This window comes from Squalius cephalus, assembly GCF_949319135.1.
Source record: "Squalius cephalus genome assembly, chromosome: 1".
In the NCBI taxonomy this organism is placed as follows: domain Eukaryota; kingdom Metazoa; phylum Chordata; class Actinopteri; order Cypriniformes; family Leuciscidae; genus Squalius; species Squalius cephalus.
In genome coordinates this window covers 29,014,597-29,041,683 of record NC_137122.1, presented here as the reverse complement: position 1 = coordinate 29,041,683, position 27,087 = coordinate 29,014,597, and the positions used below count along the sequence as shown (strand labels likewise).

The 27,087-nt window shown below is 37.5% G+C and overlaps 4 protein-coding genes across 6 annotated transcripts; 2 read left to right on the top strand and 2 right to left on the bottom strand.

The window, feature by feature from the left end:
* Window positions 1-1,366: 1,366 nt before the first annotated feature.
* colgalt1a (collagen beta(1-O)galactosyltransferase 1a) lies at window positions 1,367-13,386 on the bottom strand. 3 transcript variants are annotated; one of them, XR_013821271.1, is made up of 13 exons: window positions 13,010-13,386; window positions 10,012-10,122; window positions 9,815-9,932; window positions 8,407-8,541; window positions 8,107-8,311; window positions 7,246-7,365; window positions 6,720-6,796; window positions 6,506-6,612; window positions 6,287-6,419; window positions 4,803-4,930; window positions 4,507-4,713; window positions 3,047-3,374; window positions 1,367-1,701 (listed from the first exon to the last, which is right to left on the bottom strand). XR_013821271.1 is itself a non-coding variant. In XM_079871591.1 (13 exons), exons 1-13 carry the CDS (start codon window positions 13,228-13,230, stop codon window positions 1,583-1,585), a joined length of 1,854 nt encoding a protein of 617 aa, XP_079727717.1. In that variant the 5' UTR covers window positions 13,231-13,357; the 3' UTR covers window positions 1,475-1,582. The 3 variants fall into 3 exon arrangements, 2 of the variants coding, with proteins under 2 accessions (XP_079727717.1, XP_079727718.1); XM_079871591.1 differs by having other exon boundaries at window positions 1,475-1,701; window positions 3,202-3,374; window positions 13,010-13,357; XM_079871592.1 differs by lacking the exon at window positions 1,367-1,701 and having other exon boundaries at window positions 2,467-3,374.
* Window positions 13,387-15,181: 1,795 nt separating this feature from the next.
* pgls (6-phosphogluconolactonase) lies at window positions 15,182-19,091 on the bottom strand. The gene is made up of 6 exons (XM_079877389.1): window positions 19,001-19,091; window positions 18,418-18,684; window positions 16,358-16,465; window positions 16,153-16,254; window positions 15,747-15,887; window positions 15,182-15,652 (listed from the first exon to the last, which is right to left on the bottom strand). The coding sequence occupies exons 2-6, from the start codon at window positions 18,682-18,684 to the stop codon at window positions 15,506-15,508; spliced, it is 765 nt and encodes a 254-aa protein (XP_079733515.1). The 5' UTR covers window positions 19,001-19,091; the 3' UTR covers window positions 15,182-15,505.
* Window positions 19,092-19,771: 680 nt separating this feature from the next.
* LOC307162068 (uncharacterized protein) lies at window positions 19,772-23,356 on the top strand. Its single transcript, XM_079877142.1, has 4 exons — window positions 19,772-20,195; window positions 21,611-21,704; window positions 22,211-22,313; window positions 22,431-23,356. Exons 1-4 carry the CDS (start codon window positions 19,972-19,974, stop codon window positions 23,054-23,056), a joined length of 1,047 nt encoding a protein of 348 aa, XP_079733268.1. The 5' UTR covers window positions 19,772-19,971; the 3' UTR covers window positions 23,057-23,356.
* A 144-nt stretch (window positions 23,357-23,500) lies between these two features.
* LOC307161992 (uncharacterized protein) lies at window positions 23,501-26,785 on the top strand. The gene is made up of 4 exons (XM_079877024.1): window positions 23,501-23,887; window positions 25,352-25,485; window positions 25,575-25,692; window positions 25,775-26,785. The coding sequence occupies exons 1-4, from the start codon at window positions 23,626-23,628 to the stop codon at window positions 26,338-26,340; spliced, it is 1,080 nt and encodes a 359-aa protein (XP_079733150.1). The 5' UTR covers window positions 23,501-23,625; the 3' UTR covers window positions 26,341-26,785.
* Window positions 26,786-27,087: the final 302 nt, after the last annotated feature.

The window sequence follows — 27,087 nt, the reverse complement described above, 5'->3', positions numbered from 1 at the left end:
TGTTCACTATAAAAATAGCCTATGTGTCGAGCCGGTTGCTTCCCATGTGCTTCCTTCACATGACGCCAGTTACACTGTAAGCCCGGTTCGAAGTGTCGGCTTGCTGCGCCATTCCCCTCCTTTGGACCGGATACGTCACTCTTGCTCCAGTAGAGTTCCTCTTAGCCGAACCCTGTCGAGTTCCTCCACACCCTTTGGCAATGGACGTGGCGGAGCGTCCGATGCCAGGCCTAGCACTCGTATGCACTGGTGGAACCTGTGCTAGGCTGGGCCCATATGTTGTGATCCCTATGGCGATCCCATATGTGTAATCTTCCACGGTACGGCTCCCTGCGGCAAGCCCGTGTCTTTCCCTTTCACTGACCGGTGTGTCTCCCCCATGTGTTAGGCTGGAGCCACCTCAGTGACATCCCATATGTTGTACTGCCCGGTAACACCCAGTCCATATGTGTATCTTCCACATGTATACCTCCCTACAGACAGAATGTGGCTTCCGCAGTGTATTCCTTTCCAACGAAAGGGCACACTTTCCCAGTGTTAACAAGTCTGACTGAGTGGGTCTTGCGGAACAGCAGTGACTTCCCTGGCCTAAGCCCTGTCCTATCTCCACTGCGGGGGGGGGGGGATCAGGAGGCTTTTGTCTAGGCACTGGAAGGTGGCAGCACTAGTGGCGTTTTAATAGGGATCCCAATCAGTCGACAAGTCGCCTACGTCGAACGTGAGCGACTGAAAGGGAACGTCTCGGTTATGTATGTAACCCTCGTTCCCTGAGTCGCCACGATTGCTGGACCAACGCTGACTCTGGGCTCTGCTCGGCACCTCAGCGAAAAAACAAGTGGTGCGTGCATCCACTTTCGTATTTATACTCGTGCTGTGGGGCGGAGCGTGGATGTAAAGCTCGCACACCAATGTGTGCATTGGCTCATTTTATCAATACTCGAAGATGACAGGCTCCCTAAGCGAGATCCCAATCAGTCGACACATCGACTATGTCTCCGTTCCCTCCTTCAGGGAACAAGGGGTAAATACGTAACCGAGACCGATGTTCCGATTCTAAATCTTTTTAAATATCCTCTAAGTGTTCAAGCTAAATTTACCCAGCAATAAACCAAGATCTACACTCAAAGCAGTAGTCAAATGATCATCTATCTTCATTCAGCATGCAGGATAGTGGTTTGTAAGCCTATGCCAGCATCATAATTTTTGTCTTGTGGCTACGCAGCTGTGATATAATTAACCCTGGAAGATAGATATAGATGTTGATATGATGTCAAATAAAATGGTAACGACAATCAGTATCTCTACAGAAATTACATGCAGCCTCCATCTAACAATTCCGCCAAAAAATAAAAAGAGACATAATATTCCTTTCAGTGACATGTTTTTAACCATTCTTTATATTTAAGGCACAGTTGGTGAAATACAAATACAGTCACAGTTACAGTACAAACATTCTGATAGTATGACAGTGTGACTAAACAGCGCAATCGCAAGGATTCACATCAAGCACATTTGAAGCCTGCTAGGCAAAAAAGCAAAGAAGTGAAGACCAATGTTGCCATGTGGAATGTGTGTAGACCTTTCATTTCTGTCCTGATGATACGACAGTAAAACCACAGAGTGAGGCGTGTACGGATGTTGGCTTTGATGAGGGGAAGTGACAGCCTGAAACGCCAACAAAGGTGGTAATGGTATCAAGGCCTAAAAATAACAACATCCTCCATGTTAATATAACATGCTTCATGCCTTAAAATAGCAACATGCTTCATGTGTCTTTTATTATTATTATTATTATTAAAATGACTATGTTCATGTCTGGAATGCGAACACTGCAAAAAAAAAAAAAGTTTAATGTGATTATTTCAGCTTTTCACCCCCAGAGTGATTAAAAGGTAACACTTAACAATAAGGTCCATTAGTTAACATTAGTTAGAGCATTACCTAACAATGAGCAATACATTTGTTTGAATGTAGTTTGTTAACAGTAATACAGTGTTTGAACCTTTGTTAACATTAGTTCATTGTAAGTACATATCAGCTCAAGTCTATTAAAGAGGACCTATTATGATTTAGCTATTATGCTCTACTAGAATGTGTTTTCATGCTTGAATGTAACATATTTTACATTGTTGCAGCACCTCTTTACCCAGGCGGACGTATCACCTGTGATAATTAATGCGATATGGCTCAGCTTATCAGTTAACTACGGCTCTTTGTAGTAAATGCCGCTCCATCTGAAAGCAGGTGATGGCGATTTTACATATTTTACATTGTTGCAGCACCTCTTTACCCAGTCTGTCAGTAATGCTCTGTTTAGTTCCTGTCTCTGTGAAGCCCCTCCTTATGAAAAGCACATTGTGCTCTGATTGGTTGGCTGGACTAAGTGTGTTGTGATTGGTCAACCGCTTTAGCGTGTTTGATAAACGTCACGCCCCCTACCATAACCAACACACTACAAACTCAACTCAACCAGGCCTCACTTCTTTTATTTTGCGTATGCCTTGGGTGGGAATTATTTAAATGAGGAATATTGTGACATGTTCGTTCCCAGAAGAAAACTCAAAACTTTCAGAGAGTTCAGAAACAGTGCGCACTGATATAGAGAATAACTCCCTCTGGAGTGACTGTGCTTTGTAACTTTGCAGACCTTTTTCAAGCTCAAACAGGAACATTACACACTAAAGAAAGCTGAACATGTAAAAAAACGTAATATGTCCTCTTTAAATAATACGTGCTGAGACAACTTTTAGATTTTAATGTTGAAATTATTATTAACCTAAGATAATAAATGCTTTAAAAGATTTTTTTTAATTACTATTATTGTTAAGCTGTTAACAAATTGAACCTTACTATTATGTGTTACTGAAGATAATCATAAACTGTTTTTCAAAGACCTTGCATCTTTATCGCAGGATGAACAGGTGCTGTGCTCATTGTTACCAATTTGATAATCTACAAATTACAGGACAAACATTTAAGCTCAACTTCTTTTCTGGCAAACAACAATAATAAAAAAGAAATCTCTAAAAGGGCCTCTTCTGCTCACTCATAATGTGCTTATAAGGTGGAACGTCCCCGAGAAACGACGTGTCCAAAACAATGTCTCTCATAGTTCGTCTCGGGCCGTCCTGTCCAGAGGAGACTGGAGCACATCTGAGTTTTGGGCCTCTGTGCTGATCTCAGCCTGTTCCCGGGTCTTACCCGAGCGCTTCCTGTCCCAGTCTGTGCGCACTTTCTCATTGTCCCACACCGTGGAGGTTTCAGTGTCACTGATGTACCCAGGTTCGCCTGTGTAGTGCGTAGGGAACACAAGCAAGGGCTCCGCTGAGAACGCTTTCAGGTCCCTCGGCTCAAACTGCTCCATGTAATCTGATCTGAAGGGGATGATATTAGATGTGAAGATGAAGGCCGAGATGTTACATTAGACAAAAGCAAAACATATCATGATATATAACAATAATAATAATAAATACATTTTCCGGCATTTATTCATTTATAAAAGATTAGTTCACTTCAGAATAAAAATTTCCTGATAATTTACTCACCCCCATGTCATCCAAGATGACTCTCTCATTCGAAAAGAAATTAAGGTTTTTGAGGAAAACATTCCTGGATTTTTCTCCATATACTGGACGGTTATCAACGGTTTGAAGGTCCAAATTGCAGTTTCAGTGCAGCTTCAAAGGGCTTTACACGATCCCAGCCGAGGAATAAGGGTCTTATCTAGCCAAACGATCTGTCATTTTCTAAAATAAAATTAACCACAAATGCTTGTCTTACACTAGCTGTGATGCGCCACACATTACGTAATCACGTTGTAAGGTCACGTAAGGTAGGGCGAAAAACTCAATCTCATTTTCTCCTCCAACATCATTGTTCTACCTTTTATTTATACTTTTTTTTGTAAAGGCCATTTGATTTAGTCTTGCTTTGCACTGTTGCTTTGTAAACACTAGGTCGGTACGTGTGACCTTTCAACGTGATTATGCAATGCGTGGCGCATCACAGCTAGTGCAAGACGAGCATTTGTGGTTAAAAAGTATCTGAATGTTTATTTTTTTTGCTAGATAAGACCCTTATTCCTCGGCTGGGATCGTGTAAAGCCCTTTGAAGCTGCACTGAAACTGCAATTTGGAACTTCAACCCTGCTGAAGTCCACTATATGGAGAAAAACCATGGAATGTTTTCCTCAAAAACCTTAATTTGTTTTCGACTGAAGAAAGAAAGACATGTATATCTTGGATGACGTGGGGGGGGGGGGGGGGGGGGGGAGTAAATTATCAGGAAATTTTAATTCTGATGTGAACTAAGCCTTTAAGCACTGGTTTTAGCGTTCTGCGTGTTTGATTGACTGACATCAATTACATTATAAAACTCGCTTTAGACTATAAATCACAGGACCTTGAAAAAATATTATTCTGCAACTTATATTCTAGAAGATGATCTAGGAATAATTTAGCTAGAACTATAAGCAAAATTATTGGCATATATGGGATGGGAACTTACACAGGATGCTTATTAAACATAACAGGAAGGAATTCGTCCACGGGCAACATTTTACGGAGTGGTTCTGCTTTGAGGAGCTTTTTGGCTCCTTGCAATGACATCATGTAACCCAAGGTCCAGTAGGAATAGTCTGCCTCCACCAAGTTGCGAATTTTTGGTACTGCTTTTTCAGGCCGGTCCACTTGCATCCTCTTCCTCCCAATATAACTGCAAGGGTTCAACATACAATATGAACAATCTCCAATCAATACATGAGCCAAAAAGTGAGTGCAGTCAATGAAAGTAGACCCACTCACATGAGGTCCCAGTCCAGACCATTACTCTTGACCTCACTCATTAAATTCTGCAGGCGTCGCTTGAAGAAAATCTCAAACCGCAAATCATCTTCAAGCACCAGCGAGGTCTTCAGGCCTCTGTCTACAATCTGCGTAGCACAGCACATAAACATCAAAGCTTCTGATGCTCACAAAACCCTTACTCTACATTCACACTCTCTTCCAAAACCCAGTGAGCTGTCTATCTATTTGAGATTATTAACACAACAAGGCTCTTCCAAAATGTCTGTAGCATATTATCATCATATTAGAATGATTTCTGAAGAATCATGTGACACTGAAGACTGGAGTAATGATGCTGAAATTCAGATTTGCATCACAGGAATACAATTTAAATTAATGTATTTTAAATGGTAATTTACTGTATCCTCCTGGGACCTAAGAATAGACTTTTGTCCACTGTAGTGGACATTATATTTTAGTGAATTTCTCTGACATCATACATGTCACATGACACAACTTGGGTGTCCTGTAAAGAGCACATTTAGGACTTTTCAGAGATACCAAATGTTTGGAGGTTTCACCATGAAAACAACTACTCCTTGGTCTTTAAAAATGTCTGACATTAATTTAGTGATCAAATGTAGCATTCTTATGGAAATATGATAATATATTGTAATTATAATTTAAATTGGACTACTTTTCAAATTGTATTTCATAAACCAACATCTCAGGAAAATGTTATGGGGTTTCAAATAAAAAAATGACTTTCTGTTACAGAACAGGGCGTTGATTTCAAACGTGTCCACTGTAGAGGACACCAGGACTTAAATCATGTTTATCAGGCATTTTGTGAGACACAACAAGTGAATATGGAAATAAATTATACATCAATATTCCTATGAAATATTAGATATTATTACTCCAATTAATGCCAATTATAACTCCAATTATTACACTTGTTTCATTAAATGTTGCTCCAAGAACACATTACTGTGCAAATTAGATACAGTGTATAGATACATTGCATTGAATGGGAATATTAATTTATGGACATTTTACCCACAAATTGCATAAAGTAAAACGGTGTATCAATTCATTCCGTTATTTCTTTCATAACATAGTTGAGAATAATCTTTATACAAATTTTGGTTGAAAAAATCCTGAAACCGCAAAATTTATTGGTGATTGAAAAAAAAAATCCCATTGTTTTTGCCTATACATATAATTTCATGTCATTTTATTTTTTAAACAACTTAGTCCTGGCGTCCACTACAGAGGACATAGCATAACGTATGAATACAATATTATTTTTCAAAAATGTTTTTTTACCATTTGTTTATTGTGCTCTAAACAGTGTGATGACATGGAAAAAAACTAAATTCACAAAACTTTTTTTTTCTGGGCCTCAGGAGGGTGTTTTTGATCAAATAAATGCAGCCTTAGTCAGCTAGGTGACTCACTAGATTTTGGAACGTAACTATAAACTAGTATGTGTGCCAGACCTCTTTCCAGATGTTGTAGTGGGACAGGAAGCAGCCCAGCTCTCCTCTTGTGAGAGGTCTGCCGTGGTAAGGGTCACTGTAGCCGGGAAGCATGTGGATTCCCATAGCATTGATCTCACTCTCGTTCATGGCTCTGGTGTAGAAGGAGAGGCAGTGAGCAAATGTTTTGTCCTGGATATAAATGCTGCATTTGTTTGACGGAAACAGAAGTGAACTTACTTGCCATCAACAGCAGCGATAATCTTGCAGTCGATCTCTTGCTCTCTCAAAGCCCTCAGCATGCGCTCACGACGGTCGTCCCGTCGCTTCAGGTTGATCATAAACACCTTTTAAAACACATAAAAGCATTCAATGAAAACAATGTCACCAAAGAACCATTTAATCGCTAAAATGGACCCACAACTCAAAGATGATGAAATAAAAGCCCAGTTACCTCATCAAAGCCCATTTTGTCAGGGTTTTTGACAGGTTTGGCCAAGTATCTGGAGGGCTCAACTGGAGGATTTCTTACTGTACATGAAAAGAGGTGGGGTAACACTTTATTTCAACGGTCCACTTTAAACATTCTTCAACTACAAGTAACTTTGCAACTACATGTCAACAGTGCAACAGTGGGTAGTAACTGAGTACATGTAATCTGGATTACATAATCAGATTCCAAAAATGAAGTACTTGTAATTAGATTGCATTACATTTTAAAATACTCGTAATCAGACTAGTTACTTTTCTATTGATTACATGTTATTGAAATTTTTAAGTAATCTACCCAGCACAGCAAGTCAACTAATTCTACTAACCCTAACCTGACAGTCTACTAATACTGTAATGAGAGTAAGTTGACTTACTTATAAAAGTTACTTATAGTTATTATAGACTATCAGAATAAAGTGTAACCGGGGGTGATTACATTTGATAAAACATAGGCAGACCTTTTTCTTCTTTGTAAATCTGAAACGTACCATTGACCTCCAGCACTGTATGAATGAAGCTGTCTGCCTCGTCTTGCAGAGTGCTGTGGGCACGAAGAGGCACTGGGAGATACCCGTAAGTTTCCTTGTTACAAACAAACATTTGAACCTCTGAAAAACCACAGAGAATGCAATTTAAAATGTGAAATATTATGCATAATATCCTCTTAAAGGGGTAGTTCACACAAAAATGTAAAGTCTGTCATAATTTACTCGGCCTCGTCGTGTATGTCTAAACCTGTATGGCATTCTTTCTTCTGTGGAACAATGTTTTGGACCCCACTGACTTTCATTGTCAATATTCTTTAAAATACACTGCCCGGCCCCCCCAAAAAAGTCGCTGTTTGGATTTAAAGAGGCAAATGCTTAAGAGTCAATGATTGGATCATTATTGCAGTGATTATTATGTTTCTATCATGTTTTCTTAACCCTAATTGATGGAGCGTTTAGATTTTCATTTCTTAAACAACCATGTAGAAGACACATCATGGGCATATTCCAGGATGACAATGATTCATCAGGATCAAATTGTGAAAGAATGGTTATGAGGAGCATGAAGAATCATTTTCACACATGAATCGGCACCTCTGAGTCCAGACCTTAAATTCACTGAAAGTCTTTACAGAGTGCTGGACTCTTGCATTGACAATACAAGATCTTGACCAAATATTGATACACCTCTTGATGGAAATAAATGTTGTGATGCATCAATTTAAGGTCTGGACTCAGAGGTGCCAATTCATGTGCGAAAAAGAAAGAAAGTCATGCAGGTTTAGAACGCCATGAGGGAAAGTAAATTATTTTAATTTTGCATGAATTGTGGGTATCTGTGTTTTCTGTCGAGGCACACACCTCCCATGCGGGCTGAAAAAGAGAAGACTATGATGTCGTCAAAGGCCCAGGTGTAGTCTGAATGTGGCGGGTGAAAAGCCAGCATTCTGGAAGCTTCTTTCCGCAGGTCCACCAGGAAAGTCGAGTGCACCATGGGAACGGCAAAGCAACCCCTACGCACTTGCTTACGCATGGGGATGTAAGCAGGAGTTCGCTTATAGTAGCCCTAGTGTAGGTTGATGAAAAATATATATATATTTTTTCCCATATTCCTGAAGAAAGGGTTATGAAGCATTACATACATATACACAAGACCTGTACCTGGGATGACATTCCACACCAGAAGTTTGAGTAGGCGGCACGAGACTCCATCATTGGTGCCACGATTGTCTTGTTCTCCTTTATTAGTTTCCATAAGACGTCTCGGTTGATCAGAAGATTGTCACAATCAATCATCTGAAAGATTTAATATAACCTTTTATTTACGTGCATGACCAGGCTGCCTGCAAAAACTACATTTCTGTCATGACAACTCTCAGAGTGTTTGGCATGGTAATGGATGTGACAATGTTGATATGTTTGATCTTGGCAGAATAGATCTACTACACTGCTGCACGACTTGCAAGTACACGACTTGCTACTGCCAATACATACAGACACGCTGTTGTGAGCAAGTAAGACTGCTGTACAGTATAGCATACATGAATTACCCAGATCTATACAGGTGGAGCTGGGGAAGAAGGAGGGTTTCTGAAGACAAATGCAGAACAAGTACTTGAAGGTTGAGCAGCGATCTCATTGGCTACTGATCACCATGAAGCAATCAACTGTGCACTATAGAGAATGATGTGATTGCAAGCAAGTTGAGTTAAGGACCCATCAGCTTGCAACATCTAGATCAGGGGTGCCCAATCCTGCTCCTGCCGATCGACTGTCATGCACAGTTCATCTCCAACCCTCATCAAACACACCTGCCTTTCATTTTCAAGTGATCCTAAAGACCTTAATTGGTTGCTTCAGGTGTGTTTGATTAGGGTTGGAGATGAACTGTGCAGGGGTGCGTTTCCCGAAAGCATCGTTGGCCAACTATGGTCGCAAGTTCCGTCGTTACCAATAGAGTTCAATGGACATTGCGATGAACTTGCGACCATAGTTGGCCAACGATGCTTTCGGGAAACGCACCCCAGGACAGTCGATCGGCAGGAGCAGGACTGGGCACCTCTGATCTAGAGTTTCATGACAGAACTTTGTATTTGCTCAAGATAATCACCAGAAGCTGGATCTTGAAGCAAAATCAAGTACAATCATGACTCTAATCAAACTTTCTGATTGTGCCCGCATTTAAGGGATTAAGTACAGTATGTATATATCATATATTACACAGCTTTTCACAACATAAACATGAAATGTTGATTTGAGAGTAATTGTACCTGTTTATTATCTTATACTCCATAATGGTGTACAAAACAAGTGCTCTTGTAACAAGATGAACACTTCAACAATATTACCACAGGCCTACTATTCATATTGATCATTTTACAGTAAACAACAGTCAAGAACTAAGGCACAAGATGGCACCAGCCGGCGTTTGAATGTGATACGAGAGATATGAAAGAAATGCTGACCTCAAATACTCATATTACACATTTTTATGAGTTACACCAATGGCCACAAGTCTCTATTTACCAACTTAGAGATTCATGGTCCTAACAATGAGAATGGATCTCACCAAGATATAGTCTGCCCACATCTCTCGCGCAGACTCAAGCGCTGCCTGCCGCAGCCTCATGACGTAGGCGTAGCGCTCGTTCGTCCACTCCTTTGGTCCTTCCTCATTATGATATTCTCTGAATAAGTAAGAGAAATGCCAGGAAATGCACAAATACACTAATTCCATGAAATCACAAGTGAAAAAACATGGCAAACCTTGGTTCCTCCTTCGGCCTCCACTCCACATAATGGTAGAGTTTCTGTACATTGATGAGCCAGTCTCGCAGTAGGTATGTAGTGTTGTCAATATTGTGATCGGTTGCTACCCTGTCATTATTGAAATAGAAACATAGAGATGGTGCTCATTATGTGCACTTTACTTTCTACAAAGAACAATATCGGGTAAAAACTAAAGATTGCATGAGTTACCCGCAAGCTTATGATTACCTGCAATAGTATAATCACACCATATTTTAAGAAGATCTTTCAGGGCGTAAGGTATATTTCGACCAGTCATAGGGAAAATAAATCAAGAAATACAAAAGCTCTAAATTAAACTACTTCCTTACAGCATAACTGGACTAAAAGTGTTACAGAACATGAGAAGTGAAACTGCAAAGCTATCTGGTTATCATAGAAACACAGGAGCAGAGATAAAGTAAACAGATGAGCTAGAGCATGCGTCCTACTTTTCTCTGGCTGTCTCAGCAAGAACAGAGATTCTCATTACAACATGACTTCACCAGTCCAGATGCGTCTCCTGCAGCAGCGCACAGCTGCGAGGCCTAAGAGTCTACAAATCCAAACGGAGTTTGAATGCCACACAGACCTGTGGGAACAAAACTCTGGCCAACAACTACTACTACAGTACAGACGGATTCAAGACAGGAATACAAGACAGATTGTCTATTTTGAAACAGTCATATCAGTGGTTCTCAACTTTTTGACTCAAAGGTCCCCAGTTGTCCAACACAATGTTCGAAGGCTTCCCAATATTAGGCCTTGTCTGGTATTTTTTGCTGTTTTGTATGATAAAGTTGCTTGCTTTCAAACTTACTTTTTTATTAACAGAAACTAAGAGTATTGATATTAAATTAACCACCATTAATGTGTGACTTCGGAAGTTTCAAGAACTGTGTGTTCTTCAATTAAAACAACAGTTATTGAGGGGAGAAAATACATATTTTTAATTTATTATTTTATTATATTAAATAAGAAATACATTTAATTTACATTTGCATTACACTTGCAATTCATGCGTATTTTTTAGCATTTTAATTTAGAGTTTGATTATGCTAATATTAATTTAAATACAAATGTCATCTTGAGGCCCCCTGGTGGATCATATGGGTGACAGCATTAAAAACAAATTATGCTGATTAGGGTTTATGAACAGTGTTAAGGGTAACATTACAAGTAATGTGAGTTATGTAATCAGATTACTTTTTCAAGTAACTGGTAAAGTAACACATTACTTTTAAATTTACAACAAGATACTTTTTCACATAAGTAGGCTAATGCAAGTTACTTTGTTTTCTCATTTATTGACTGAGCTCTCCTGTCCCAGTGTTGAGAGAAATCAGGAGCAAGTGCAGAGGTGTAGTGTGGGCTGTGTGTGAACATGATGCTTATTGTAGTTCTAGACTAATGTGAGAATTTACTCATATCACTCGCACAAAAACAGATTCAGTATTACTCAAAATGAATGAAAACAGTGAAATGCAAACTCAGAATATTACACAAACCTGAATTAATTAAATATGTTAAATAACACAAACTTTATTCAATCTCACTTTCTTAACTAATGTCTTTACTACTGACCTTCGATAATTAAATTCAACCATTCTAATAAGCAAAACATCATATTTGTGTTTATTTTTTTTTATTGCTAAAGTAAGTGTTGAACTTTATTCTCCTGAATGGCTGCACAGCTGAAAGGATTGTAAAAGTAACTTAGCTAACACATTACTTTCCATAAATAATGAAATTAGTTACCTTAGAGAGTAACGCAATATTGTAATGCATTACTACAATGTTCATTCCCCTTCAGTTCAGCTGTTACCCTTAAAAGCCATTTCTACTAAATCTGAACTATTATTTTCGCTTGTGTAACTTAATGTAGTCAGGTGAATTCAGTCATCATGAATTATGTTTTTCACATGAATGAAACCAATTTATTTGGATGGACTTAATTACCACATAAAGAAAATACAGTGAAGTCTTTTGGCCTTTTGTTCATACGGTATAGGCTACATAAAACATAGTAAATGGTACAGGAAAGAGGAGGGAAATAGGATCTCCAAATGACACAAGCTAGATTCAGTCTATCAGCTTGTTGGAGCATGTGCACTTAACCTAGTCTAGATCACAGCTCCAACACCTGACAGCTTTTTATTATTAAGAAAAGCTTAATCCACATGTTGCTCGTGAGACTTTTAATAGACCCATACACTAAACACACACACACACACACACACACACACACACACACACACCATACAGTAAGTAATAATGCACAATGAGCTAATAATTGTCCATCTGACTGTACATTATTATTCCTCTAACATGGTTGCTTACTAAATTAATTGATTACACGTATGCAATACTTCATTCTGATTGGTCAAACTCTTCATTTAGAGGTTAAATGTTTTAGAATGAGTTACCAGTTATTATTCTAAAACCTTTAAACTCCAAATAGAGAGTTTGACCAATCAGAATGAAGTATTGCATACGTGTAATAATCTAATTATGTTTTAATACAGTGATCAATAACATAAATCTAAGCTAATGTTCTACATTGTTCACTCTGCCTGTTTCTGCAGAGCCAAATAGGCAGCTGAACTGGCTGTATTACATATTCCATATATGACAATTCAATCAAGGTCAAGAAGCGTTCTGGGTAACTGACACCATTCACTGTAAAGGACAATGACAACTTTACGGGATAAATTCAATCTTGGTAGGGATGAATGAGTGAGTGAGTCACTCTGGAGAAACCCCTCCCATCTTTTTTTTTTTTCTCTCTCCAGTTTGTCCCTTCAAGCCTCCATATTGAGCTGGCAGACAGATGTTCACAGACATCAAAATTAAGTGATATTAACACAGAGACAGGCATTATGACGTGTTCAGAGATTCTAACATCATGACATCACCAGAAACAGAACCGTTACACACACACACACACACACACACACACACACACACACACACTTACCAGAGCGCTATTCGGTCTTTGGGGTAATTGAGGCGCTCAATGGTTCCGAGGAAATGCGGCAGAGAGTGCTGTGCGTTCCTGCAGATGAGAGCGATCATTACTCGGGGAGCTAATATAGGAGACTCCGGGCTCCAGCGCTCCTCATGGAAGTATCCTTGAGCTGGTCCAGGATTCATCACACAGCACCACAGCACCGACACGAACCACACGAACCAGAGCATTCTGCAGCACAGACTCTTTACAAGCAGGCATACGAGCTCTTACTTCTAAACCAGAGTTACACCCAGTTCACGAGGAGACAGAAAGTTAGAAAGGGGTAACTTTAGTTTAAATAATTCCGCCGACCAAAATCAGCCTGCATTGACAACACTGCAGATGTAAGACGAGCGAGTTAAAGGGGATGTTACGCTGACGTTTAAAGGGGAGGGATCCATTTCATATTCTGGTGTATCACGTTACAATAAGGTTTCATTAACTATATTATTAGTTAACATGAGCTAATAGTGAACTGCACTTCTACAGCTTTTATTAATCTTAGTTAAGGTTCATTTCAGCATTTACTACATAATAACAAATTTTAACAAATACAGTAACACATGTATTGCTCATGGTTAGTTCATGTTTGCTACATTAACTAGCTAATGTTAACAAATGAAACCTTATTGTGAAGTGTTACCATAATATCTTTCAATTATAAGCCATTATCAATCTTTATAACAAATTACTAGTCTTTGCACATTCTATTATGAAAATGTTTCCGTGTATTTAACCCGTCCATCAATTTCTGTGCCATTAGCAGTATGGTACCTATTTCTACAGAGCCCCTAAAGCAGGGTTCACCAATCTCGGTCCTGGAGGGCCGATGTCCTGCAGAGTTTAGCTCCACCCCCAATTAAACACACCTAAACCAGCTAATCAAGGTCTCACTAGGCATACTAGAAACTTTCAAACAGGTGTGTTGGAGCTGGTTGGAGCTAAACTCTGCAGGATAGCGGCCCTCCAGGACCGAGATTGGTGAACCCTGCCCTAAAGGGACACAGTGGTGAAAAAAAAAAAAAAAAAAATGAGATGGGAGGAAAAATAATAAGTCAATGCTTTTGTGTTCTCTCACAAATGTTTTGTCTTCCCCCAAGAAACTGTGCATTCACTCATAAAACCTTTGTGCTCTTTCTCGGGGGAACGCAAACATTTTGCGAGGGAACGCAAAGTTTCTCTGGAAAATGCAAGCATTTGCAAGAAAACACAAAAGCATTGACATATAATTTCCCCTCCCATCTCATATTGGTTTCCTTCCCCATTTCCCTTTAGGGGCTCTGTACTGTACTAAACCTTTAACAGAGGAGAATTAAAGAGGAAGTGTTTGTCTGAACTTACAAAAGGTTTTGTGAGAGAATGCAAAAGTTTTGCAAGCAAATATTGTCCTCAACAATGAAAGAAAATATTAGCAAAGTCCTTTTAAGGTAAGTCATTTCACTCAGCGGCCATCTTTAAAACGCCTCTCGTGAAGCTATTTCAGTCATGGCTCCTGTCTCTTTGAATGGGGAAACATCAAACTCTTTTTCAGCTGTTCACTAAGCTCACAATTAAATTTTATATTTTAAATCACCAATGAAATCTGACAACTGTCTCATAAATTTTGTTTTTAAAGTTTTCAGGCTGGACCAGCCAAATGCACATGTGCATACGCGTCTCTAATGGCAGCTGCAGTGGTGCAATTACTTTACCGATTGGCTCTTTTATTTAGAAGGCGGGACTTATTCCACCACATTGCGCATTGCAATTTCTCCCATTCATAGTAATACGAGTGCACCGTCTATTAGCAAGTTTTTACATTTAATTATTATACAACCAGTGTTGTTTTAGTATCTTTGAGACACTTTTATCGTTTTTATTACTATTCTGAATTAGCTTAAATATTTTCAGTCTTCATTTTAATTTTATTTAGTAATGTTGTAGTTCACTTTTGTAATTTTTATTAGTTTTTTGTATATTTTGTTGTATATTGTAGTAGTACATCAAGTTTTTCATCAGAATTTAAGTAATCATTTTTTATGATTTTATTTTTGGTTTTAGTTTTGGTTAACTATAATAACCCTGCATAAACAGTAACACCATAGAATAGCTTTTTGTTTGCACTCTTGACACAATGCATGAAATACAACAAAAGTTATTAACCTCCAAAAACTTTATTCAAAATGTTTTGGCATTTTGTTGCATCTAACAAACATTTACAGTGGTAACCATCATTTCCACAGTTATTGTTATGACAATAAAGCTATGGTAACAACTGTTAAAAAAAAAAATTAAATGACAGATTCTGAAAGCTTCAAAGATCTCTCTCTTTTTTTTTTTTTTTTTTTACAGTTTGCAGTAATTACGATAACTGCAGTAATTACAGTTATGATTTTCATAAGTGCTATGAAGAAAAACATTTTGCAAACACAGTGCTTTTTAAGGACTCCATAAGAATACTAGAAAGTGCTTCTACAAGTTGTGTCAGAGTTTTGCCCCAGGACCTGGCCTCTCCACCTGAGACGTGAGCAAGGCAGCCGCCGGCTCGTCCACAAGCCAGAAGAGCTCTCCCTGTCTAGGAGCCACCAGAGCTGACGGAAGTGCGGGCCCTTCTCCACCCTCCAACACGTGCTGCAGAATTACAGACATTTACAGGATAAAAAAAAACAAAACATTCATCATTGTAGATATACAGCGGGTCTGAGGCACTACTGAAAGTGCTTACCTTGAGTACAGGAGCTTTGCTGCCTCCTGTTGACACAAACACCACACATCGAGCAGCGTTAACCGTCGGTAATGTCATAGTGACGCGCTGAGGGGGTGGTTTAGGGGAATCAGAGATTGGGGCCACTGTCCTCTGGCTTTCCTACAATGATAAATCGATACTTTAAAAAAAGAAAGCCAACAAAATACAATTCAAAACTGATAAAAGTGAGGGTTTTGTGGGAATCTAAATTATAAATAGGATTCTATAATAAGTGGGATTTAACAATGCTAAACTAAAAGTATATGTTGTATAACAAATCTATTTTAGTTATATTTCTATTAGCATGTTATCATCATCATACGACATTACATAAATCTACTGAAAATGAACTCTGATGCTGCTTTATTATGAATTGATCTGAAACCTGTAATAAAGGATGATCTGGAAAGAGAGAGCAGGTGTGTCCGTCTGGTCCCATTCCCAGCAAGAGCATGTCAAAAACTGGGATTTGCTCTGGGCTAAAGGCCTAAAATGACAAAATTCTATTAAGAGCTATGAATTAACAAAAAAATAAATTAAAATAAAATAAAATGAGTTTAATATATTTTGTCTATGAACTGAAATCGTACCTTGCTCAGTTTGTCAGCATAATCATCAGCACATTCTTGCACAGGTAAAGACGGATCTATAGCCAAAATCCTATCTTCTGGAATGTTGATTTTCCCAAACAATTGATTCTGTAAGATATGAAAAGCAATCAGTATTCATAGTTCAAGTGACATCAAACCCTCATAGAAACATCCACCTGGAGGATAAAACAAGGCGTTCTTCCGCAAACACACCAGTTACGCATTTATTTTAGTGCTGGGCAACGATTAATCGCATCCAAAATACAAGTTTGTGTTTACATAATATATGTGTGTGTACTGTGTATAATTATTTTGTATATATAAATACACACATATGCATGTATATATTTAAGAAATATTTATACTGTATATATATTTATACATAATGTATAGAAATAAATTATAAATAACACATTTTTCTTAAATATGTACATGCATGTGTGTGTATTTATATATACAAAATAATTCTACACAGTACACACACATATATTATGTAAACACTATATAAAGGGAAGCAGAAGAACCTAAAAATAAGAACGCAACGTGCTGAAAAACATTAATGCTTAACAGTCAATTTAGCACGTCATGTTCATATTGTGGGTTCATCTGCGCCCCTGCATAAAGTATGCATCATCAATAAGGTGTATACTGAATTTAATCTTTAAATATATCACTGTCTTAGTAAATTAAGCCACATTAAGTGTTTAACCTCCTGAGACCCTGCGACCTCATATGAGGACATTACATTTTTGCCTCTTGACACAATGATAGTCAAATTTGTAAATCTTAGACCTGTTGGCCACATTTAGGGACACTGCCCACACCATCTTGTGGTGATATCACAACATTACACCAATGTCAGTGAGAAGAAAACGGCTGAATATCGGCAAAACACCAGTTTCCGAAAGAAAAATGACCCAGGTAAAAAATCTATTCAAATTATATCAATGAAACAAATGCATGTATGTACAATACTGTCTCTATCATCATATGGGGATTAAAATTTGACATATTTTAGTAATAGTAGCACTCTAGGACATCAGTAAATGTGAAGCACTCGTTTGAGGACATTGGGACTATATAACGTTATTTATTCTACCATGTGGTTAGCTAAACTTGGGAATATTTAGATGGATCGCAATAGCATTGAAAAAACAACAACATTTGTCTGTGTGTGTGTGAGCAGGCATTATTGAGTTAACATGGAAAAACTGGTTTGCTTTAGTGCAGAAAACTGGTAAAAATCAAGAAGTTTAAAATGAAAGTGAGCCAATAAGTGGTCTTCTACTGCTCTCTGCTGGCCATTACCATTACTATTATAACACAATCAGATTTTGTCAGTGTTTATCACTTCATTTGTACTGACACTTCACATAATTGCTAGTACTATGGTAAATCATAGACCCACTTTCCTCACATGAGGACATCATTTTCTCCAAAAACTACTTCCTGTACAAAAACAAATTTTAGTTATTATACTTATAGGTCCTACTTATCCCAAATAGCAAGAACAATTATAAAATGCACACCAGGCAAACTCTCGGGTCTCAGATTTTTCACATTAAAGTCAGCATGAAATAGAAGTTGCGATAGTCAATGTGGCGTATATCTAGGTTAAATTGGCTTCTCGAACAAGAAAAAATGCAAGGCGGGACTTGATTTTGTCCATGGGGAATTGATTGGATGGTTGGGATTTGCTATTGGTCGATCTCATGTGAGTGACAGGTTGATCCCGCCCTCGCGCCAGTAAACACATCATCAGAGAAAAGAAGTCGCTGCAAGAGGGAGGTGAAGTGATTTGGATTAAAGTTCTCAGCAACAGCATGTCAAAAAACAAACTGGCAGTTCGTTCACATATCTGTTTCTTTTCTTTCTTTGTTTTTAATTTTACGAGGGTAGCTAAATATTTGTGGCTTGAAACAGATGAAAAACTGACAGGCCTGTGCTGAAATTCTATGGCTGTTTTGCCAGTCACATGTCTGAATGAATGGACTATGAATGGACTTCTCCATTACTAAAAGAGCTCTACAGGCTAAGGGTAAAAGATTGCGCAGAGTCACCTTATATAAGCCATAAGTGCTCTCAGGATCACTGAAAGGAACGAGTCTCTCATCACAGAAGCCGATAAGCCATCGGCTGCAGTCCAGGTTCTCCACAGCAGGAAGTTCCTTACTCAGCATGGAGACCAAACTCCCACCTGAAAGACCCAGAGAGAAGGAGCTTCTACCTGCGCTCAGAGCTTTCTCTGCACGGGAGGACACCAGCTGAGCCAGAGTGGGTCCAAGCTCGGACACAGAGGGGAAAACCACCACTCTTCGTCCAGACATCTGAAATTAAGGAAAGGTGCTTAATGATTATGCCAGTCAATTCAGATATGAAGCAATGCTGAAGCCAACTGACACAGCAGAACTCAATACATGCGTCAAACAGTAGCATGACCAGCAAAACAGACACAATAAGTGAACCGCCCTCTGCAATAATCTACTGGACAAACGTGCACTGTTTAATGTATGTATCATGGTATGAGTGCACACTAAGTCTAACGATAACCGCTGTCAATAAAAGCACGTCAAAATGATGCTCTGTGTCTTCCACGCTAAATTATGGAAGCTGAAATATATTATAAAATGACTTTGAACTCACCGTGGAATGTTTTCTTAGTAGTGAGGTTCTCTTTACGTCCTGCTCATGCCATCTGACGAACAGCCAATCACAGCGAATGTTGCTTACTGTTGCATTCTGGGTAATGTAGTGCTCATTTGATATGAATCAATCCTCTGTTTCTTTCCATATATTCAGAGGATTTCAGATCCTTGGAGTCTAGCTGTCATGTAGCAACTGAATCACAGGACTGAAAATTATCCTTTCGATTAGTTTTCATGTCTGATATGCTGTTTATTTTTGTTTGTTTGTTGATAATATTATATATGATTTATATTATTATAATTTTATTTAATTATTTTCTAATATCTTAGTTATATAAGCACAAGCACTGTTCAGTTGAAAGATATATAATATAATATAATATAATATTATATATGATTTGTATTATCCTCATTTTATTTAATATTTTTTCCATGTATATTCTAATATATACTTCTATATATAGATATATAATAGAATAAATAATAGAATAATAATAGAATAAAATAATGAAGTACAGACGTTAGAATATGCAGTGACCATATTTATTATATTATCACAATTTGTTTGTATCAGAATTTCAATTTATCTACGACATTCACATGATTTGAAAGCCTAAAAGTTTTCTCTATGGATGTAAAAATCACGTTACATCAGCAGTAAATAATCGAAAGTATTATGATTTTTACCCAAATAACAGTCTCTGGCTCTCACTCGAAACGCTCCACTTCAGTAGATGGCGCTAGTGAGCCATATTTAGATAACTCAATCACACTGATCTACACACGTACAAGAAATAGTAGGAAAGGGAACCACACTGTTTAACCATTTTAGTTATTATTATTAAGTTAAAGTATATAGAAAATTATTATTATTATTTTAGAAGCAAATTCTGTATATCTGCAAAAAAAATAAAAAAAAAATAAAAAAATTTGTGTCTTCCATTCGAGAGTTTGGAGAAATATTAGAAGATGTTGTCCACTCTGTCCTCTTTCCAGAGGCAGTTATCTTCCATCATGGAAACACTGGTGCAAACAGCTGTACTGGAGATCAGCAGACTGGTGGATGTGGAGTGTGAAGTGTTGCTGTCTGAGCTCACCCGCGGCCGCAGTGAAATCTGCTCACGGAGAAACACACTGAGCTCGGCCGAGGACACTGGACAAACACTCACACAGAGTCCCACATGTGTCAAGAGGTACTTACGCTTTTGTTTCGGTATTTATGATGCATGGAAATGCATATACTTCATAAGGCACATGTATGCAATCATATAGTACCGGTCAAAGGTTTGGACACTTTTTGAAAGAAGTCTCTGTGCTCATCAAGCCTGTGTTTATTTGATCAAAAGTTCAGTAAAGAAACAGCCATATTGTGAAATATTATCATGTGAATAAAATAAAATGTAATTTATTTCTGTGATGCAAATCTGGATTTTCATCATCATTACTCCAGTCTTCAGTGTCACATGATCCTTCAGAAATCATTCTAATAATATATGATGCTGAAAATTCAGCTTTTCATCACAGAAATAAATGATATTTTAAAGTATATTAAAATAGAAAACCATTGTAATAATATTTCACAATATTACTGTTTTTTTATTCCTGTATTTCTGGTCAAATAAATACTGGATGATGAGTATAAGACACTTAAAAATAGTAATGTTTCCAAACTTTTGACCGGTACTGCATATGCAGCTCGACTTATCTATATAACCAGTGTTGGGTAGATTACTTACAAACTGTAGTCAAATTACATGATGAAATTAGTAATTAATTAGCAATTAATAACTAATTAGTCATTGTAATTACATTACAGATTTTAGGTAATATAATCAGACTACTTTTAGATTACTTTTGGCCTAACTCGTTTATCACATTGATCAAAAGAAAACAGTTTAACACAAAAAGAAAGCACAAAAAGATGTGGCCATTAACGGATTATAGTCAACTGACTAGTGGTTGGTCTGTGTGTGCAGTTTCCCCCTTCGAAATAAAACTTGAACCTACTTTCCGAACGTATATTAAAAAAAGTAGTTGAATGAAACATTTTAGAGATAGAAAAGATTAATTACGGAAAATCAATAAATTATGAACAATTTATTGCCATTGTGTGAATAACATGTAATCATATAAAAAGTAACTGTAATCTGATTATGAGACTTTTTAGTACTAATTTACTTTGGAAACTGATTACGTATTCCAGATTACATGTAATCAGTTACTACCCAGCAGTGTAGGCTATATAACATTTATATGATCTCATCATGTCCATGGATCATACTAATCAAATTTATTGGGAACACTTTTTTGGTAACACTTTATTTTACAGTGTCCTTGTTACACATTCAATTTAATTCATTTAATTTAATACCCACAGGGGTAGAAAATTGTCTTTGGACAAAGGCTCAACAAACAATACAAAAAAAGTTACATGTAGTTACTATTGTAATAACTATGCATATTACATGCAACTAACAAACCTTAAACCTAACCGTATAGTAAGTACATGTAGTTAATTATTATTACTCAGTACTTAAATGTTTAATTACACTGAAACAAGGACACCTTAAAATAAAGTGTAACCCTTTTTTTTTTTTTTATTATTCAGTGAATATGCCCAAGAAGAGATGCAGAATCATTTGAACCGGTGTAGCAATGAGGTTCTTTTTAGAGACAGCCCAACAGTAATTCAGCAAGACCAAGTAAGTTCCCTTCATTATGTAAATATCCACATATATTTCCTGTAAATATTTTGAGTACAATAGCTGATGTCTATATATATTATGTAAGGGATAATGTATAGTGAGCCGGTTGTTATAGCGAATAACAACCCCGACAGGCTGAACGGGACCCCGACGCGAAGCGGAGGGATCTTGAATCAGCCTGAAGGGGTTGTTATTCGCTATAACAACCGGCTCACTATACATTATCCCGCTTATTACATGGCTACCTACAAAATAAATAAATAATTTGACACAAATTATTGATTTAAAAAGGAGTTTATTGATTTAAAAACGATTGTATTGCTTCCGCTAAAGAAAATAGTCCGTTCCGCGTCCAAAGCAACGCGCTGTTTTTCATGGCAACGGTCTGTTATACTTCGCAGCGGTCTGTTATCAAGAAATAACAGACCGCATTCTACATTGGAATTCAGCCAAGCCATGTAATAAACAAATATAAGATATAATGTGATGTCAAAATGTCAAAGGACAGTCCACAGCAGAAGTGTGAGGTCAACCAGCCAATAGGTATGATAAAGCAGGAGCTACATGAAGTAGATGTGTGGATTGGGCAAGACAACAGTGAAGCGGGTAAGACCGGAACTAACTGTTGTATAATGGTGGATAATATTAATAGCAAATGCTTGTGAATAATTTGTAACTTCCTTCCATCTGCAGTACACTTACATCACTTTCACTTAACCATAGGAACCCACTGCGGTGAAGCCGTGAGCCTGTCACCCACCAAGGACGTTCGCAAAACTGTCTCTTGTGTTGACAGAAAAAGTAGAGAAAATGCAGCTGCAAGAGTCCCGTCTAAATCAGAGTCACTGAACAAAAACGCCTCACCCGGAGAAATGATGGGGAACCAGCGGTTGTCTCAGAAACGCACTTCTGAATCTGAAAACACTTCATTTAGTCACACACAGAGTTTGAGTGCATCAATGTCCACAAGAACATGCGGTGCCAATACTACGTCAGGGGACAAGCGGTTTGTTTGCACCTACTGTTCAAAGTGGTTCAGGTGTTTTAGTCAACTTACAATACATCAGCGGAGCCACACAGGTGAGAAGCCCTACAGGTGCACACTTTGTGAAAAGAGGTACATTCAGAAAGGACACTTGTACACCCATCAGCGCACCCATACCGGAGAGAAGCCGTATCGATGCCCTCTCTGTGGAAAAGGCTTTATTCAGAAATGCACTCTTGACATGCATCTGCGAAGTCACACCGGAGAAAAACCCTACACCTGTATTAAATGTGGGAAAGGGTTCACAACGAAGTTTAATCTTAACAAACACATGTCTTGTCAGTCTTGCAACAACATCAGTTAATGAATGACAATGAGCTTGAGGAAAGTGTGCTCTTGTTTGACATTGGTTTTAAACTCTGCGTTGGTTTGAGCTATTTATTTGTTTCATTATTATGATCACAGGCATTGATTTTTTTTTAGTTTTCTATAATTCATGTTATTAGATCAGCATTAAATACAAAACATGTTCAAAAACAATGAAAATTGTTTTATTTATTTATTATTTTTATTTGTTTGTTTTACTTTAAAAAACACCTTGAGCATATTTTCATTTTTTTGTTTTGTTTGTTAAGAATGCAAGTAAATTGGAAAAATAACTTTGATATTCTGTCATCATTTCAAATTACACAGTTTCCATGAATCTGTTATTATTTTCGTGCTATTATGTATACAATGAATCAATGTTATTATGAAAACAAGCTTTTCTACACGTTGGTTTACGGTAATTCATCCCATAATCCTTTTCGGTCACACGCTATTTATGGTGTGTTTCTACAAAAAGACAGTGGAGAACATAGCGACAGTGTCTTTTTAGATGAAGAAACGGCTATATTAAGAATTTTCTTGTAACGTTAAAGGTTCCAGCAAACGATGGACATCATGAATACCACCGATTTTCAGACGCAGTTAACATCGATAATGGAAATTATGGCGAGGACCGCTGTTGTTGAAATAGGCAAACTTTTTGAGGAGAATTCTTTGTTGCTGCGATTAGAGATTTCACGATGTACGAACGAAAATGAATCTCTGAAAAAGAAATGTCATTTTCTGGAGAGTGAACTTCAGTCTGCTCGGAAAACCGCTGGAAATAACAACGGAACAGAAGCTCCATTCAGCCATCCGGGACTTCGAGGTGATTTATAAAACGCGTGTTAAAAATAGACTGATACTCTGAATTTTGTCTTAATTAAATGCGAATTATGATGTTCCAGGAGATAAGAAGCTGAATTTAATATCTGAGACGGTAAACTGAAAGCCGTAAGCTCATGCTCCACAAAAGATGATCCCTGTGCCCTTGAGAAATGTTGTTTGCTGACTTTCATGTCCATTTAAGTTGTACTTAGTCATTCTCTTGAAAAGGTTTCGGTTCCCATGAGTTACAATCGGTATAATTTACAGCTTAGTGAACATGGTTTGATAGATTGGCTCTGTTAATTCTGTAATGCACAAACTTGAAAATAAGGCCTTTGTTTTAGTTAAAGGGATAGTTCACCCAAAAATGGAAATAATTTACCCACCCTCAGGTTATTCTAAACCTGCATAAAAAAATGTCTTCTGTTTAACACAAAATAAGATATTTTGAAGAATATGGGTAAGCAAACAGTTTCTGGTCCCCACTGAGTTCCATTGTATTTTTATTTATTTTTTATACTATGAAAGTCAATGGGGACCTGAACATTTTTGTCATCATTTACTCACCCTCACGTCATCCCAAACCCGTAAGAATTTCGTTCATCTTCAGAACACAAATGAAGATCTTTTTGATGAAATCTGAGAGCTTTCAGTCCCTTCATTAACAGCTATGCAACTACCACTTTGACACTTCAAGAAGTTCATAAAGCGCTCGTAAAACTAATCCTTATGAATTGAGTGGTTTTATCCAAATTTTCTGAAGAGACATAATCGCTTTATACACAGAACAGATTGAATTTAAGCTTTTAGTCACATATGCCGTGCATTTCTCCCCTTTAAAAAAATAAATGGCATCTGGCATCATGGAGCTCAACTTTATTTTCTTTTAATCATTAGGTTGTTTCTTAGGATTTGGATTAATGTGATATTTGCTTATGAGGCATCTATTAATCAATTCCCCCCTGACATTCAATCCCAAAACATTTGGAATAGATTTGCCACAATAGCCTACATGTTGTAAAATAAAGTATTAATAAGAGAAAATTACGAGGATGTTGGAAAATCTTGACGAAGAAGACAAAGTATGTGATGCACCTTGGGTTCAAAGGAGTAGGAATTAACTCAGAACTTTCTAAACTCAAACAGTTAAAATATACAGTACTACCCCTAATGTAGATGAAGTTTCTCCTGTTGTAACGGCTGCTATCTGTATGTTAATGAACTTCAGACAGACAATTGTCTGAAATAGATCTCAGATGGTCCCCCACCGCTCCCATTCTACAGTCGATGGCCATTTGTTTAGGATCTGATCTCCAGAAATGGTGCAAAAGTTCTTTGGGTTGATCGATTTCAAAATGATTGTGACTGGGTTGAAATATTGTTATATTTTAAGACTATAATCAGATTAATTTGGCCTGTGGCGGGTAAATAAGATTTCTCTTTTAAACACCTACATGTTCAACAGACACTGGACATCGTCCCACAATTGACAATGTCTTCGGTAAGGAATGGTGCATGAACCTCTGGAGACACCAGGAGTCAAGTGTTGGGGAGCAGGAGGAGGACACACACCTGGACTCCTCAACCATCACAGAAGAGGTTGGTCTCACGTACTGCTGATATAGAGTTCTCTTAAAAACAATCATAACACAGCTTACTAGCTCCCTCTTTTATTTCCAACCCTTTAGCCAGTTAATTTGCTGGATGAAGAACCAGATGTAATTTTGATAAAAGAAGAGACGCTGAAGATTGACGACTGCTCTGGGAAAAATAAACCTGAGGCAGACCAAAGGAGCCGTTTGAGAGGTTTGTGGAGAAAGAACTTGAGAACAGCTGCTATCACCTCTTATTATATTCAGATGTTAATGTGTCGTTTATCGAATTGCAGGTCCAGCGATGACCAGTGATGAGAGATGTGTTGCTCAGAGCTCAGAGGATTTTATCACATACACGGTACCTTCAGATGAGCAAGTCCATCTGAACGTGCAACAGCCACAAGCCGAAGAACAAGCTCTTGAAGGAAGCATTTCGACACATGGAGACTGTACAACAGGGTCAGATTTGAGAGCTGATGTTGAATTTTTTCCAAATCACCGGAATTTCAACCAGATTTTTACACAAAAGAAGAAATTTAATTGTGTGTTCTGTGGGAGAAGCTTTGAATTTTTAAGCCATATGAAAAAACACATGCGGACACACTCCGGAGAAAAACCTTATGTCTGTACAGTTTGCGGTCGAAGGTTTGCTCAGAAAATATATCTCACAACTCACGAGCGCACTCATTCTGGCGAGAGGCCGTTCACGTGCGTGGAGTGTGGAAAGAGTTTTTCTCAAAAATCTTCTCTGAACGTTCACCTCCGAAGCCACACTGGAGAAAAGCCATTCAGCTGTTTAGAATGTGGGAAAAGATACGCGTACAAAACTGCTCTTAAATCACACCGATGTGTTAGTTAGAATAGAAATGAATTGTTACTGAGTATTTAGTTTTAGTATGAAACTACTGTCTGGGGCTGCGTTTCGTGAGCTAAGTTGATCGTAGAGACCATACGATGCTTTTGGGAAACACAGCTTAGGTCATTGTATTAGATGTTTGTTGAACAGAAGGATAAATGTGATACTATTGAAAAAAAATCTGTATTAAACATTTAAAAGTGGATGAAAATGCTGATAGTAAAGGTTGTTTGTTGGTGAACATTGTGAAATGTTTTCTTGTGTCCAATTTTCTGCTACTTTTGGAGAACAAGAACTATGGATTTATTGCTGTAACTTTTTGATAACTAACTTTGATAACTTAATAACCTATAACTTAAGTATTTTCAATTTTTTTCCTGAATAAAATGTCTTTTTTTTTTAAATAAATGTGGTAATATTTTCACAAACAAGTGAAAATAAGATGATCAACTGTTTGAGTATTTTTCAATTGATGCATTAAGTACAAAATCACACACACACACACACACAAATCATGTGTTTCAATTAGAAAATGCCTTTCACAATCAAATTTATATTAAACTTTTCAATTTCACATTAAACTTTTCGCTAACACTGTAAGGTTTAATTTGATAATATTAGTTTTATTTACACTAGTTAACATGAACTAACAATGAACAATACATCTACAGCGTATATTAATCTTAGTAATAATTAAGTTAATAATTAACATTTACTAATACATTTTTAAGATCAAAAGTTCCATCTGTT

Excerpts from the sequence above, each read along its gene's own strand:
- LOC307162068 (XM_079877142.1), top strand. The coding sequence starts at position 19,972 with ATGTTGTCCACTCTGTCCTCTTTCCAGAGGCAGTTATCTTCCATCATG. Across the intron at positions 20,196-21,610 it reads AGTCCCACATGTGTCAAGAG|TGAATATGCCCAAGAAGAGA; the intron begins GTACTTACGCTT and ends TTTATTATTCAG. Across the intron at positions 22,314-22,430 it reads GCAAGACAACAGTGAAGCGG|GAACCCACTGCGGTGAAGCC; the intron begins GTAAGACCGGAA and ends ACTTAACCATAG.
- colgalt1a (XM_079871591.1), bottom strand. The coding sequence starts at position 13,230 with ATGCTCTGGTTCGTGTGGTTCGTGTCGGTGCTGTGGTGCTGTGTGATG. Across the intron at positions 3,375-4,506 it reads ATGTTTAATAAGCATCCTGT|ATCAGATTACATGGAGCAGT; the intron begins GTAAGTTCCCAT and ends CATCCCCTTCAG. Across the intron at positions 1,702-3,201 it reads CTGGGACAGGAAGCGCTCGG|GCCTTGATACCATTACCACC; the intron begins GTAAGACCCGGG and ends TGTTATTTTTAG.
- pgls (XM_079877389.1), bottom strand. The coding sequence starts at position 18,684 with ATGTCTGGACGAAGAGTGGTGGTTTTCCCCTCTGTGTCCGAGCTTGGA. Across the intron at positions 16,466-18,417 it reads GCACTTATGGCTTATATAAG|AATCAATTGTTTGGGAAAAT; the intron begins GTGACTCTGCGC and ends CATATCTTACAG. Across the intron at positions 15,653-15,746 it reads GCAAAGCTCCTGTACTCAAG|CACGTGTTGGAGGGTGGAGA; the intron begins GTAAGCACTTTC and ends GTAATTCTGCAG.
- LOC307161992 (XM_079877024.1), top strand. The coding sequence starts at position 23,626 with ATGGACATCATGAATACCACCGATTTTCAGACGCAGTTAACATCGATA. Across the intron at positions 23,888-25,351 it reads CAGCCATCCGGGACTTCGAG|ACACTGGACATCGTCCCACA; the intron begins GTGATTTATAAA and ends CATGTTCAACAG. Across the intron at positions 25,486-25,574 it reads CCTCAACCATCACAGAAGAG|CCAGTTAATTTGCTGGATGA; the intron begins GTTGGTCTCACG and ends CCAACCCTTTAG.